Raw genomic sequence first — 16,017 nt, 5'->3', positions numbered from 1 at the left:
TTCAGTATCAGTCAGTTGCTGACCATTTAAATAAAGAATAAATACAAATACAATAAATAGTCAGATTAGTTCATTGACCATTTATGCAAGTTGCACTTTTGCGCCTGTAGGTGGCGCCAAGTTTCCTGAAGTCTTTCAAGTAATTGCATTGAATCAAAAGCAGTCATTTACAACCAGAACAAATCTAATTGTCCTTAATTAAAATTAGCGTGTCTACAATCCCAATAAAAGAGACTTCAGCACTGCAGAGTGTTTAAGCACTGTAAGCGTTTCCCCACAAATGACAACAAAAGCATGTCTATCATACTGTAACCTGCTGAGCACAACTTTTTTATCAAGCTATACAAAAAAGACAACAATACTTAACATCTAAATAATTATGAGTTTCAATGACGTCTGTATGTCATTGTAATGTGTGGCCATCACCCACTTTTTTTTGTAATTAATTTTTTTATTGATAAAAAAAATAAAAACAAAACAAAGAAAAACACACCGAATCAACATCTAACATTTAACCCCCACTAATATACCTCCCCAATCACCAACCCCACCCTAACTCCCAACGAACACCCCCGTGGTCACATAAAATAATATAAGCACAAAAAAAAATAATAATAATAATAATAAACATACATAATTAAACTACATTTCTCTCTCCCCATCCCTTCCCCAAGAGTCCCCCAAGACCACCAAATAACTACCCCAGTTTCTGACAAACAAGTCACCAAACCCCAACCTTCTACCTGCCACCTCCTCGAAAGCTGCCACCCTCCCCATCTCCACACACCACTCCGGAAATAGTGCCGCTCCGTCTGACTTCCAACTCATTAAAATAATTTGTCTGCCAATCATAATACTGGTCAGAACCCAATTTTTTATATATTTATCCCCCAAATTTATGACCGCCCCATTGCCCAAAATACAAAGTCTGGGGCAAAGTCAAATTTGAGTGCCGAAAACATCACGCAAATAACTCTGAACCTAAAATCTTGGATCTTAACACACCCCAAAAAGACATGGTTTGTGTCTCCAACTTCTGATTGGCATCGCCAGCAGGTGGGTGTGTCTTTAAGACCAAGCCTATACAATCTAGAGGGGGTCCAAAAAAATCTATGTAAAATCTTGAATTGCATATGGCGAACCCTTGCATCTCTAGATGCAGACTTGACATTTTTTAGAGTCCTAGCCCACACTCCTTCCTCTAATACCAAATTTAAATCTTTCTCCCATAATCTCTTGAGAGAATTTGAAGCTCTGTCTCCCATACTCTGAATTAGCAGGGAGTAATACACTGATGCCTCATGACCTTTTCCAAAAGCAGTAATCACCTTTCCCAGAGTATCTGCCACTTTGGGGGGGAAGGGGTATGGGGGGATGCTGCTACTCCCAAAAACAATACAGAGCAGGTGGCGCAGCTGTAAATATCTATAAAACTGAGATCTGGGAAACCCAAAATGTTGATCCAAATTCTCAAAGATCTCAACACTCCACTCTCATACAGGTCACCGAGTGTAGTAACCCACCTCACAATCTGCTCTGACCAGCAAAAAGTGGACTTATTATTACATAATTTAGGGTTCAGCCATATGCTTGAAGCAACGTTTAAATAAATGTCCGAATTAAACACTCTGTACACGTTTGTCCACACCGAGTGCAAATGCGAGATAATGGGGTGTAACTTCTCTGATTAGTTTGATAGAAAGGCTTTGCGATAGCAAAATAGGGGCAAGAACTTCCTGGTCAATATAAAACCAGGGTGGGGCTCTTTAAGGTGGAAGCGACCAATGGACCAAATGTCTGAGACCGAATGCATAATAATAAAACAATATCTTGGATAGGCCTAGCCCACCTTTGTCAATCGGCCTATGTAACTTGTTGAAATGTAATCTGGGACTCTTACCATTCCAAATGAAGGTGTAACAGCTCACAAACAGAAGAGAAGGAGAACACAGGGAAGCAGGTTTTTCCAGGCCCAGGTATGACTTTTAATCGGCCACTTCAATGCTTTACAACTTCACAAACTCGTCAGCTTCACAGGCACATAGTAACTTAAACACATCAGCTTCACAAACATAACAGATTAACGTAGCAGCTTCAAGAGTACCATGGCCTTCCTTGTGCTAGACTCTCTCTCTTTCTGCTGGTGGCGTTGCTGCTTATATGCCGCTCTCCCCATGCTCACTGGAATTAGAGACAGGTGTTACACATAATCTAGCTCAGGTGCAAGCGCCCTTACCGCTTTCTCTCTCTCCGGACGGACCACGCTCCTGCTGCCACAGAAGGACTTCGCTATGCTATCAAATTGCTTAAATAAGAGAGGGGGACTTCTACAGGGAGAGATTGTAGCAGGTAGTTGAATTTTGGAATACAATTCATTTTAATAACATTAACCTTCTCAATCATAGATAAATGTAATGAAGCCCACCTGCCCACATTGTTCGAAAACATTTTTATTAAGGGGTCAAAATTAACTCTGACTAAATCAGACAAATTTGCTGGGAATAAAATGCCCAAATATTTAATGCCCTGTATAGGCCACTGGAAGATACCCGGCTGGAAAGCCGTTATCGGGCAGTACGTTGTCAGAGCCAAAGCGTCGGATTTAGACCAATTGACTCTGTATCCCGAGATCTTAGAAAAGGAATTAATAATTCTATGGAGGCAAGGCATAGATCTAATGGGCTCAGAGACAAATAATAAAATATAATCTGCATAAAGCAAAAGCTTATGTGCCATACCTCCCACCACCACCCCTTGAAAATCATCTTCCCTTCTTATGGTTCCAGGGCAAGATAGAACAATTATGGGGAAAGAGGGAAACCCTGCCGGGTGGCCCTATCCAGAGTTAAATAATCTGAAATTAATCAATTTGTTTGTACTGCCGCTACTGGGTGTCTATATAGTAATTTAATCCATCCAATAAAAGTATTCCTGAACCCGTATATTTCCAAAATCTTAAAAAGATAATCCCATTCTACCATATCAAACGCCTTTTTTTGGCGTCAAGTGAAATGGCCACGACTGGAGTCTGATCATTTGCCACTGACCACATAATATTGATGAAACGCCTAATGTTATCAGAAGAGCTGCGGCCCCGTATAAACCCCACCTGATCTGTATGTATAAGAGATGTCATAACTTAATTGGTTAGCCAGAATTTTTGTCAATATTTTTACGTCTAGCTGGATCAGGGAAATTGGATGGTAACTCTTACACTCACTTGGATCTTTGTCCTTTTTAAGGATCAGACTGATCCGGGCTTGTTTCATGGTTGGTGGAAGCTTTCCATTCTTTAATGATTCCGTATAAACTTCTAACAAAAGTGGAGCCAATTCTGTAGCATAAGATCTAAAAAATTCAGCAGCAAAACCATCTGGCCCCAGAGCCTTACTGTAGGCAAGGCCTTAATTACCTCGCCAAGCTCTTCCAAGTTTATCTCAGAATCAAGAGAATTGTTTTGCTCAGTCATCAGTTTAGGGAGTTGTAATGGTTCCACAAAGTTTCTAATATCTTCATCAGTAGACGAAGACATGGAACTATAAAGATCAAGATAAAATTATTTAAAAGCATTATTAATATCAATGGCCAAGGTAAATATTTCCCCACCAACAGATTTCACTGAGGGAATGGTAGAAAAAGACTCTCTCTGCTTTATGTATCTTGCCAAAAGCTTCCCTGCTTTGTCTCCCGACTCAAAGTATGACTGTCTCGCAATAGCCAAAACTTCACCTTCCGCGACAAAATAATATTATATCTGTATTTCTATCGGGTCAATTCTCTGAGGCTATCAGACGACATTCGGTGCTTCAGCTCTGCCTCGGCACTTTTAATATTCCCTTCCAACTCCGAGTTCTCTTGCTTTGGATTTTTTGGTGAATGACGCATACTGTATGATCCGGTCCCTAAGAACCTCCTTAAGTGTCTCCCAAACCATGCCCACAGAAGATACTGAGGACCAGTTGGTCTCCATATAAACACTGATTTCAGCCTTTAACATTTGTTGGAATTCAGGATTTTGCAAAAGTGATGCATTAAAGCGCCAACTATAGGATTTCTTTTTCACCGTATGTGGCAACACCTCTAAACTAATCAGGGCGTGATCTGAGACTAAAATGTTTCCAATTGAGCAATCAAGAACAGATGAAATGAGGGACTTCTATTCTAAGAAAAAAATCTATTCTAGAATAAATCTTATGGACTCATGAAAAAAAATGTGTAGTCCCTTCCAGATGGGTTCAAAAGTCTCCAAATATCTGTAAGGCTAAGATTTTTACACATCCTGTGAAGCGTCAGTGTTGCTCTAGGGGGCTTGCACACTTTTGCTTCACTATGATCAAGGACTGAGTCCATCAAAAGATTCAAGTCTCCTCCCAATATTATATCATGAGTGGTGCCAGTGGCTTGCAACATCCCTTCATGATCTATAAAAATGCTCAGGTCATCACCGTTAGGTGCATAGATATTAGCCAAAATCAACCATTTCCCCTGAATTTCTGCTCAAACAATAATGACTCTTCCTAATTTATCTTTAATCTGTTTGAGACATTTGAATTGTAGATTTTTATTTATCAATGTAATGACTCCTCTGCTCTTACTTCAGCCAGCACTAAAGAAAACATGTCCACCCCATATCTTCCCAAATTTTTCATCTTGCTGCAGGGAAAGATGCATTCTTAAAGAAACACTATATCATATTTCTTACGTTTAATAAAACAAATAACCTTCCTTCTTTTTATGGGGTGACTCAACCATTCATATTCCATGTGGAGAGAGATAATCCACTCATATTAACATTTGACATTTGTCATATTAGAAAAAATAGATTCTGTATCAAAAACAATATTATAAAGACCACATTCCAACATTAGTGTAACTATCAAACCCCAAACCTCCCCCCCGAACCAAACAAACAGAAAAAAGAAAAATGTGCGCATTAAACCCGCGCACGACAGCACCAACCGGCGTCCATCACTCTAAACTCAAACAGTCCATGTACGCCTAAGAGAGTCCTCGCGACAAGTCCGGTGTTTCTATACAGATTTTTTGAGACAGAATTACACAGCAAAAAACAGTCTATAAAACAAACTCCCACCAATAAGCGGAATAAACACAAAATTTTTTTAGATTCATCCACATAACTGTTCCTCCACAGAACAATCTCCAGTCGCTAGCGGAGATTGTCCTCGGACAGTCAAACAAATGTTCAGTAAGCCGGACCTTTCAGCCAATAAATGAGTGCAACAAAAGACCCAATCACTGCAATGTCCTGCAAGAGATGTTCCACAAAACAAACTCCATGTTACAGGAGGCATAAGCACCAAAAACTTACAGATTTATCCACAAGCTGTCCCGAAGAAATTATATTACTCGAAACGAACTCCAGCCGCTAGGTGGAACCAGCACAAAAAGAAACAAAGGTGTCCAGTGTATGGCGGTCGAGTGTATGTTCAGTGAGTTAGGCCCAATAAACAGCAACATGAAAATCACCAAATGGCTCACTCCAGTGTTTTTTTTGAAGAACAGTGCTTGCTGTGGGCATGTAAATTCTCTACGGCCATCTTTAGTATCTATTCTCAGTTTGGCCAGAACATCAGAGCAAACACAATCTTCCGTTGATGTAAGAGATTCTTGCATTCCCTGAATCGATCATGTTTCTCTCTTGTCGAATTCGCAAAGTCTGGGAACAAGAAAATGTTGTGGTTCTTTCAAGAAAGCTTTACTTGACTCCTCGACTCGCGTAACACGAGATCTTTATTGAGAAATTTGTTCCAGAATTGATCGGGGCCTGTCTCCCTCAGTGGATCTGCGAGCCAGGACTCTGTGAGCTCGCTCAATTTCCAGCTTATGGCCTGTTATGTCGAGCAGACTCGGGAAGAGCTCGTCTTAGAATTTTACCATATCTTTCACCATGCCTTCCTCATGCTCAGGAATTCCAACAATTCGGACGTTGTTTCGTCGATTACGATTCTCCAAATCCTCCAGTTTTTCCCAAATGCGCTGCAAGTCTGTCTTGGTCGCTAGCGTGTTAGCAGCTAATTCCCTCTCTGATGACTCCAGATAATCGATCCGTTTCTCGACGTCCAACAATCTTGTAAACCAACTCAGAGAATTTCGTCTCCATGGAAGTGATCGATCAATGTATTATAGCCAAATCTTCCAAGTCTGCTCGCCATTTGATGTTGAATTTCTCCCGCTGCACCATCCAAACTGAGTCCCTGCTCTGCGGCCCTGTCTGGGGTATCAGCTTGAGCACGTAAGTGTCTATTAATATCTCCAGAGCCCGAGGATTTTGAATTCTTTGACATATTGTCTTCATAAAACAGTTAAGAATCGGGGTGAATCCAATCTCACTGGTTTATGACATAAAAAGTATTAAAAACTAGCAAAGTGCGCAGAGCTCGTCTCTCACACATCCGACCCTCGTCATCACTCACTTTTATTCATAATTCATCTGGCCCCTTTTCTTGTTGAACTAGATTGACTAACTGAAGCTCCTCCTCTTGTTCAGCGAACAGCTGATCCTCGTTCATGATGACAAACGTGCACCAGTAAATTCAGTTCACTCATGAACGAAATGACAGACTGGTTCAGTAAATGTGTGTATTCGGTCTGGCTAGCACTAAAGTCAGTCTTTTAAAAGCAACACAAATGGAATTTGCATGTCTACAAATATACAAAGACACTTAAAAATGTGAGTTTAAAGTCAATAACCATTTTTATATAAATGGCAGCGTGACGAAGAGGAGGGCGAGGCCAGGCCGTGACTACGCACGCCTGGCCCCCAATTGGGCAAATTAGCTGAGGAGAGGATAAGTGCGGCGGAATGCGGCAGTTCGAGAGAGAGAGCATCACACGCAGCTGCAGTGTGTGTGTTTTTGTTCTGTGTCTTTTTGTTTAAGTTTTCATTAAACCGTTATTTTGATGGTTCAGCTGGTTCCTGCCGCCTCCTTGCCCATTTTGAACCTTGTTACAGGCAGGTCAAATTTTCCTATTTTATGTAAAATGCTGCGCTTAACTTTTACCAAGACAGAAAAAGCTCAAGAAACTCCTCAAAATATTACACTGTGCACCAAAGCACAACATTCCATTTGTAATTCATGTCCTTTTAACTGCATTCCCTTTATTAATTTTTACACATTTATAAATTGGAGGTTATATGCTTGCATACCTAAAAACATTCTCTCTTTGTTGAACGTGATTGACTCACATGCCGACCTGAGCAAACATCCTCCTCTCGTTCAGTCGTTCAGCAGCTCTTTGTTCACAAACAAGATAACTGAGTCATACATTTCTTTCATAAACGTGTTTACCAGTACATTCAGTTAGTTCATAAATGAGATGTCTCATCTCATTCAGACTCAAACGACTGACTCGACTGATTCAGTAAAGGGGCGTATTCGTTTACCTGGTGAAACCAATGATATTCTGCCCCACAGTCTGCTTATTGGCTTCAAAAGGGAGAGATGTCAATGAACAAGAAATATGAGTCCATGTTTGAGGTTGAACGAGAACGAATCGTTCACTTAAAAGATTTGTTCAAAAAGACAGATTCATTAACGAACGAAACATCACTACTCCAATGTGTCCGGAGAGGGTTGAAAACTTTTTAGTAGGAATGCAGAATATATTTGTGACAATATCTGGGTCAGCCAATATTGGTGTTTTATTTTTATTTTTTTAATTATTGGCATTGGTCTGAATTGTCTGATATACTATGAGTGAATCAAATTGAATTACCGTGAATTGAATCGTGAGGTGCCTCTTTTACTCAAGAAAGATCTTTTTGTGTCATTGGTGTAAATCAGATGTTTTGTGTTTCGTAGAGTGCATATGACCCTTGCCCTCTGGAGCTTGTGCGGTGTGTCAAACACATTCTGTACATGGAGAGAAGACTTGTACAGGAAGCATCCAATGTAAGTTACACACACTCTCACAGACACACACACACACACACACACACACACACACACACACTTCTTGGCTTTTAGCTGTGGTACATAGGGTTGAGCTGTAATGGAATACATGTAACGGCGTTGCGTATACAGAATACAAAAATTAAGTAAATGTATTCAGCCCCCATTACATTTTCAAGCACCTGTATTCAGAATATAGTTACTTTATTACATTTTGTTAGAATACTTTTAGAATACTACTCTCATAATGAACACAAAATAGGTTCTATATAGGCTCAGATGTGAAAGAAAAAAATTTGTCAATCAAGTAAGAAACAGTTTTTCTAAACAGCGCATGCTACACACACACTCTCTCTTCCTTTTAGAGTAGCTGCAGCACGTGAGCAGTGTAGCCAGGGTCACATTTTCACAACAAATTGGGCTCATTTGAAAACACAATCGTGGGTTAAAATGATAGAATCACGGTTTACGTATTTGGGCTACTTTAAAAATGGACCGCGGTCACCAAAATGTTTGATGGTTGGCAATAAAGAATGAAAATACGTCTTAAGTATCTGGCAACCGCACTGGCATACCGTTGTCTTAACAACCAGTGTGCTGCAGCTGTGCACCAATATCAATACAGCCAGCAACGTTTTTTTCCACAAATATAACATTTGCACGCTTGATCCTGCGATTGTTGTTGTGAAAATACATTAATGCAGCTGCAGATGTGGCATCTGTGTAAAGACGGAGTAAAGACGGATGGCTCTCGATAAGCATTTGGTGAGTCATGTCTACATCAGAAACTTGGAGAATGAAGAACTGTTGAGAAAAAGCAGTTATAAACGACAGTTATACGAAAAGGTAAAATATGGGAGAAAGTACTGCAAAGACTGAAAGAGGGAAAAGGACTTGAAGAAGATCAGAGGTGTTCCAAACGAAGACAGAAAAACCTTGTGTAAATAACTGCTGTAAAATGTGTGACTTATATATGTATGGGAGGCTAGTTCAGTGTGACACGTATTTATATTTATATCTCACTTTTTAAAAAACATCAAATTATCTTCTCGAAAATAAATGATTTATTTGTATTTCTTATATAATTTTGTGTCAAAATGTATTATTCTTTGTCAGCCCAATCAAATAATGGGTTAAGAAGAAAATTTAAATGTTAAAAATATTAAAATATTGTAGTTGACCACAAACTGCCTTCTCTTTGCCTTCTGCTTTCCATAAAAAAAAACGTTAGTGTCCAACTCCACATCTAATTAAAAAAAAACAAAAAGCTATTTAGATTCACTTAGATGTTAAAAGTGGAGGTGTAGCAGTTCGGATAAGATAATAATGACATAACACGTAATTCTTCCAGTTGTGCCTTGCCTTTATAAATACACTGGGGGCCAGAAGTTTGGAATTATTACAGATTTTGCTCTTATGGAAAGAAATTGGCACTTTTATTCACCAAAGTGGCATTCAACTGATCACAATGTATAGTCAGGACATTAATAACGTGAAAAATTACTATTACATTTTGTAAAAATACTTCAAAGAGTTCTCATCAAAAAATCCTCCACGTGCAGCAATGACAGCTTTGCAGATCCTTGGCATTCTAGCTGTCAGTTTGTCCAGATACTCAGGTGACATTTCACCCCACACTTCCTGTAGCACTTGCCATAGATGTGACTGTTTTGTCGGGCACTTCTCACACACTTTACGGTCTAGCTGATCCCACAAAAGCTCAATGGGGTTAAGATCCATAACACTCTTTTCCAATTATCTGTTGGCCAATGTCTGTGTTTCTTTGCCCACTCTAACCTTTTCTTTTTGATTTTCTGTTTCAAAAGTGGCTTTTTCTTTACAATTCTTCCCATAAGGCCTGCACCCCTGAGTCTTCTCTTTACTGTTGTACATGAAACTGGTGTTGAGCGGGTAGAATTCAATGAAGCTGTCAGCTGAGGACATGTGAGGCGTCTGTTTCTCAAACTAGAGTCTCTGATGTACTTATCCTCTTGTTTAGTTGTACAACTGGTCTTCCACATCTCTTTCTGTCCTTGTTAGAGTCAGTTGTCCTTGTTTCCTTTTTTGTTGCCATTTTTGACCTAATATTGACCTTCAGACATGCCAGTCTATTGCATACTGTAGCAACACAAAAACAAACACAAAAACAATGTTAAGCTTCATTTAACGAACCAAATAGCTTTCAACTGTGTTTGATATAATGGCAAGTGGTTTTCTAGTACCAAATTAGCAATTTAACATGATTACTCAAGGATAAGGTGTTGGAGTGATGGCTGGAAATGGGGCCTGTCTAGATTTGATAAAAAATAACTTTTTTCAAATAGTGATGGTGCTGTTTTTTTTACATCAGTAATGTCCTGACTATACTTTGTGATCAGTTGAATGCCACTTATTATTACCACGTTTTACTGTTAAATTAAAAGTGGCACTTTTAATTGCGGTTAATAGTGAAACTGTATAATCGTGACATCCCTTATTGTGTGTTTGTGTGGTCAGTGATTGTGTGTTTCAGGGTTTCTGTTAGCCAGGAAAGACTGGTTTTTGACCATTAAAGCGTCCCAGTGTCCAATGAATTGAAAAACTGTCGGACACAATGTCTGGTGAAAATATTTACGCGAAGCATCAGGAACCCCTTTAGTTGATGCCACAAGTGTACAGCATGATGTTATCCCAATAATGACAGCGCTTTTCTGCCTCAGGGGTTTAAACTTTCCCGACAGCTTTCAAAGTCCTAATCTGCGACTACAGCAAGTTGTATCCCGCACACTGGCAAAAGCAGCCTGCATTATTTCCACCTCGCATGCCCGTGGTAAATCACTTAGAATCGCATTAAAACAGCCTTGTGTTGCCATCTTCTGGCTGTAGAGAAACGCTGCACACATTTTACTTCATGTCAGGAAAAGCAGCTATAATGAACATTTATAGCTTAACGTTGATGAATAATTATTGTTTATGAACATTTATTTTTCATTAGACTTGATTCTGTCATTATTATGTCACATATTATGCTTAGTCTATCGCGTTACAGCGCAAAATAAACACCAAAATGAGATGACTGTATTTTTTTCAATTTGTCCTGAAAACTTTATAATTCCTGTTCTCGCTGGCCGGCAACAATTTTTGTTAGTGGAAACTCATCTGTTTGTGTGGTCAGTGATTGTGTGTTGTGTGACAGTATGTGTTTGTGTGTCAGGTCAGTAGTTCAATTTCTGGTCCAGTGGACGGAACCCCTCAGAGATACCAGCAGATCAATCAGACATTTGAGGAGCTGCGTGTCATGACACAGGATACAGATAACGACCTGCGCAAGCTGCAGCACAGTCAAGAGTACTTCATCATACAGTACCAGGAGAGTCTAAGGATACAGGGTGAGTTTACACACAGAGTCCTTAAAAACATCTTTAAATGGCTTATATTCACTTTTCAAAATATAATGTTATAAAAAGTATTAAATATCTTTAGTGGTAGGCATGGTTATGTTAATGAATGGTTTCGATTCAGGGCAGATCTCTTAAGCGCAGTGAGGTAATGTAGCTGCACAAAAAGTATGCTGTGAATAGATGCTTAAAAGAGCAAGGACATTCAATTTTACAGACACATCTTGCTTTGATTTCTCCGTCCTTCCATCTCATCCTCACATTGTTACCTCACATCCTAAGACACAAGTAAAGGAAACAAGGATGCACGAGTTTAGAAATGAGAAGCACTACACATGTACATATCGTTTCAAAGCAGCATTACAGAACATCTTAGTGTAATGTCTGTAATGTCTTAAATGTCTTAAAGTCCCAATTGAACAGTTTCATTGAAAAATTTATTCAAAATCATGCCTTAATTTTTTTGTCTTTAGGCCCCCAGTGGGCAAGCCAAAGGCCACTGAGGCAAGGAACAAAAACCCCATAAGTTGTTAGTTATTGGAGAGAAAAAAAACATGGGAGAAAACAGACTCAGCTGGGGTAGCCAGTCCTTCTCTGGCATAACAGCATGAACATAATGGCAATAATAAAGCGGCAAGCAGCAATGATAAGGGCCAAGCCCTGCTGGCATTCACTAAGCACAATGCAAAGAGCTCCTGTACAACAGAGGCACAATGTTAAGACTATTTAATGCGGGGTTCGAACCGATAGAACCAATAGATCTGGCTTCACGTTCACTGAAGATTTTCCCTGTATTTACTGTTAATTTTGCTTCTGCGTTATCCAGTAGAGTAGTTAACAGTACAGGTTATGTAATACTTCTCTGTCTACTCTTTTTTTATAATGAAATTTGTAGTTACAGAAAAAAGTGGTTTCGGTGTACCCCCAATAATAACATTTAGAATGTATTATTTATTATCAAACAAAGTCTTAAAAGGAATATTCCGGGTTATATACAAGTTAAGCTCAATCGACAGCATTTGTGGCATAATGTTTGAGTACCACTAGTTATTTTGACTTGTCCCTCCTTTTCTTTTTTAATCTTTTTTTTTGGTTGGGGGGGGTTCTCCCCTTTTCTCCCCAGTCTCCCTCGTGGTGGCGTCGCCTCAATCCAGGTGGCAGTGCATGAATCTCAGTTGCCTCCCCTTCCGAGATCGTCAATCCGCGCATCTTATCACGTGGCTTGTTGAGCGCTTTACTGCGGAGACCTAACGCATGTGGAGGCTTCACGTTATTCTCCGCGGCATCCATGCACAACTCACCACATGCCCCACCGAGAGCGAGAACTGCATTATAGCGACCACAAGGAGGTTAACCCAACGTGACTCGACCTACCCTAGCAACAGGACCAATTGGTTGCTTAGGAGGCTGTCCCTCCTTTTCTTTAAAAAAAAGTAAAAATCGAGGTTCCAGTGAGGCACTTAGAATGGAAGTGAATGGGAGCCAATTTTTTAACATAAAATACTAACTTTTTCAAAAGTATAGCCACAAGACAAACAATATGTGTGTAAACATGATTTTAGTGTGATAAAATCACTTACTAACCTTTGCTGAATAAAGTTATAGCAAATTTTACAACTTTGTTACGATGTAATGTCAACAAACCCTAAAATGACTGTAAAAATTATAATTTAAACAACATTACAGCTCAAATAATCCACAAGTTTTAACAGAAGAATTTATGAAAGTGCTTTTATAAAATTATAGGCTTCACATTTCTGTGTTTAAACCCTCCAGAAATTGGCCACTTTCACTTTCATTGTTGCCCATTCACTTCCATTGAAAGTGACTCACTGGAACCTCGATTTGTGCTTTTTTATTTTTTTATTTTATTTTATTTTTTTTAAGAAAAGGAGGGATAGGGGCCGTGGTAGCTCAGCGAGTAAAGACTCTGACTACTACCCCTGGAGTCTCGAGTTCAAATCCAGGGCGTGCTGAGTGACTCCAGCCAGGTTTCCTAAGCAACCAAATTGGCCTGGTTGATAGGGAGGGTAACTTCTCGTGGTCAATATAATGTGGTTCGCTCTCGGTGGGGCGCGTGGTGAGTTGTGAATAGCGTGAAGCCTCCACACGTGCTATGTCTCCGCAGTGACACGTTCAACAAGCCACGTGATAAGATGCGTGGATTGACAGTCTCAGACGCGGAGGCAACTGAGATTCATCCTCCACCACCCAGATTGAGGCAAGTAACTACGCCACCACGAGGACTTAGAGTGCATTGGGAATTGGACATTCCAAATTGGGGAGAAAAAGGGGAGAAAATCAAAAAAGAAAAGGAGGGACGAGTCTAAATTCATTTTTGAGGTAATCAACGTTATGCTACAAATGCTGATTTGAGATTAATTTGTATTGAACCCGGAACATTCCTTGAAATTAAAATAATAATTTTCGGTTTTTGGCCCAGTGTGTCCAGAATTTTTTGTTTTGGGCAAGAATTTTGATTTCAGTGCATCATTAATTTTCATGTTGATATTATGTTATTCGTTAAAATATTTATAACAGAGATATTACTTGCTTTGAGGAAGATAAACAACAGTCTTAAAGGGATAATTCACCCAAAAATGAAAATTCAGTCATTGTTTACTTACCCCTGTGTTTTTATAACCCTATATGACTTTCTTTAATTTTCTTAAGACAAAGGAAGAAATTGTGATTAAAATTTATGTCATACAATGTCAGTTTATAGTGACTACCTCTTCAAACTTCAAAAGTACACAAAAGTATAATTCAGAAGTCTAATTAATTATAGTATGTGACTCATGACTTGTTCTGAAGGAATACGATAAGGTTTGGTGAGAAGCAAACCAAAATCTAATGTATTATTAAACGAAACTTTTGACCGATAGATGATCTCCTGTGCACGTTCATGAGTCTGCATGCAAGCTTTAGAGCTCCTTGCAGGAGAGCAACAGTAATTATGCTGCCACTTGCGAGGTGGGGCGTTCAAGCGAAAACTCTCTTCTAAATTTCTATGCATAGCCATATTTGTTTGAGTCCTCAATCAAACAGCGAGATGGGGCTGAAGGTAGCTACAGTCACACCATGTCCTACTCAGGCACCAAACGACACACAATAAAAGTTCTGTTAATCCGAGTTTTTGTCCTAAGCAGCTGTGATGGGTCTGTTAGGTGAGCCAGTAGATGGTGCCATTGAACTATGGTAAGGTGGGAGCTACACAACAAGAGGCAGTGTACAAAAGACAGTTGCATGAAGGTTGTAATGCTGAAGATGCTGAATAAAAGAATAGTGTTTAACACATTGCAGGCGAGTCTCTGTGTATGCCGAACATAAAACATGGTGTAAGAAGTCAGAGCCGACAAGAACTGCTCAAGCCTACCAAGCAAGTAATTAGCGACTGTACTGAAAGACAACATATTTGTTTAATTTAGTACCTCATGCAGTCAAGTCAGATTAGCAGCTATGGCATACAGTATCCTGGATCCTGAACCCATGGACATGAAAGGTAACGCATACAGCAACTGGATGTTTTTCTGTGCAAAATGGGACAACTATGAGATTGCCACGGGCATGGATAAAAAAGACAAAAAGTTTTGCCAAATGCCCTGCATATGGAGTAACTTGTAAGGCCTGTGGCAAACGGAATCATTTTGCATGTGTTTGTAAACAAAGACGACAACAAACCACAGCTGAATCTGATGGAGGAGGATAGCCAGTCCGAAGAACAAGCAGATGCAATGTGGTACACCTCGCATGTAAACTGCATGCAAGCCAACCAAAGTAAATGGTTCATCAACCTGAAGCTTCAGCCACACAATGACAAGTTACTCAATGATCCCCATTATACCCTGAAGTGCCAGCTAGACACAGGCTCCACAGTCAATGTAATTGGCTTTCACGACCTCCAGTGTCTACTGCAAGATGGCAGTCCAATTTTAATGTCCAGCAAAGCTACACTCAAGCTGTATGATGGCACGCTAATTAAGCCTATGGGAGAACGTGACCTCAAAGCAGACCATGAAGGACGCACATACATCCTCAGATTTCAAGTAATGGAGACATCACATATACCGCTGCTTTCAGCTGAAACCTGCCAGAAGCTCAGTTTACTCGATATACACCAACCATGTGATACATAATATAAACACACAAGGGGACAACGGAAGAAGTCATCTCCATGTATGATGTTGTGTTTGATGGATTAGGATGCCTCCCAGGGGAGCTACACCTTGTGGTTGACCCCACAGTCCTTCCATATATAGCAAGTGCAAAAATATTTACAGTTCTAGATGCAAAGGATGGCTATTGGCATATAAAGTTGGATGAAGCCAGCAGCTACCTCACCACATTCTGGACACCTGAATGGAGATACAGGTGGCTTAGGATGCCATTTGGAATCAAACCAGCAGCTGAAGTGTACCAAAGGAGACAACATGAAGCATTGCAGGGCCTCAGAGGAGTCAGTGTGATTGCAGATGACATTCTCGTCTATGGGTTCTGCAACACTACCAAAGAAGCAATGGCAGATCACGATAAGAATATCTCAGCCCTGCTACAGAGAGCTAGGGAAGTCAATTTGAAGCTGAACAAAAAGAAACTTAGGTTGAATCTCCTTAGTGTGACTAACATGGGTCACCTCCTCACAAATGAGGGCATACGCCCTGACCCACAGAATATAGCCGCAATCCAGAACATGCAGACACCTACCGATGTAAAATCCCTCCTGGGGT

General features: G+C 39.9%; 1 protein-coding gene across 4 annotated transcripts in view; it reads left to right on the top strand.

Annotated features, from left to right (window-relative positions):
* stat5b (signal transducer and activator of transcription 5b) overlaps positions 1–16,017 on the top strand; it is a 134,384-nt gene that overhangs the window by 31,154 nt on the left and 87,213 nt on the right. For all 4 annotated transcript variants that reach the window (XM_051666759.1, XM_051666756.1, XM_051666757.1 and 1 more), the window contains 2 exons: positions 7,824–7,913; positions 11,107–11,281. In XM_051666759.1, coding sequence (XP_051522719.1) covers positions 7,824–7,913; positions 11,107–11,281 — 265 coding nt within the window. The remainder of the gene's footprint in view (positions 1–7,823; positions 7,914–11,106; positions 11,282–16,017) is intronic.

This window comes from Myxocyprinus asiaticus, chromosome 32 (assembly GCF_019703515.2).
Source record: "Myxocyprinus asiaticus isolate MX2 ecotype Aquarium Trade chromosome 32, UBuf_Myxa_2, whole genome shotgun sequence".
Lineage (NCBI taxonomy): Eukaryota > Metazoa > Chordata > Actinopteri > Cypriniformes > Catostomidae > Myxocyprinus > Myxocyprinus asiaticus.
The sequence above is the reverse complement of the archived record's forward strand: the minus strand, read 5'-3'. Positions and strand labels throughout refer to the sequence as shown.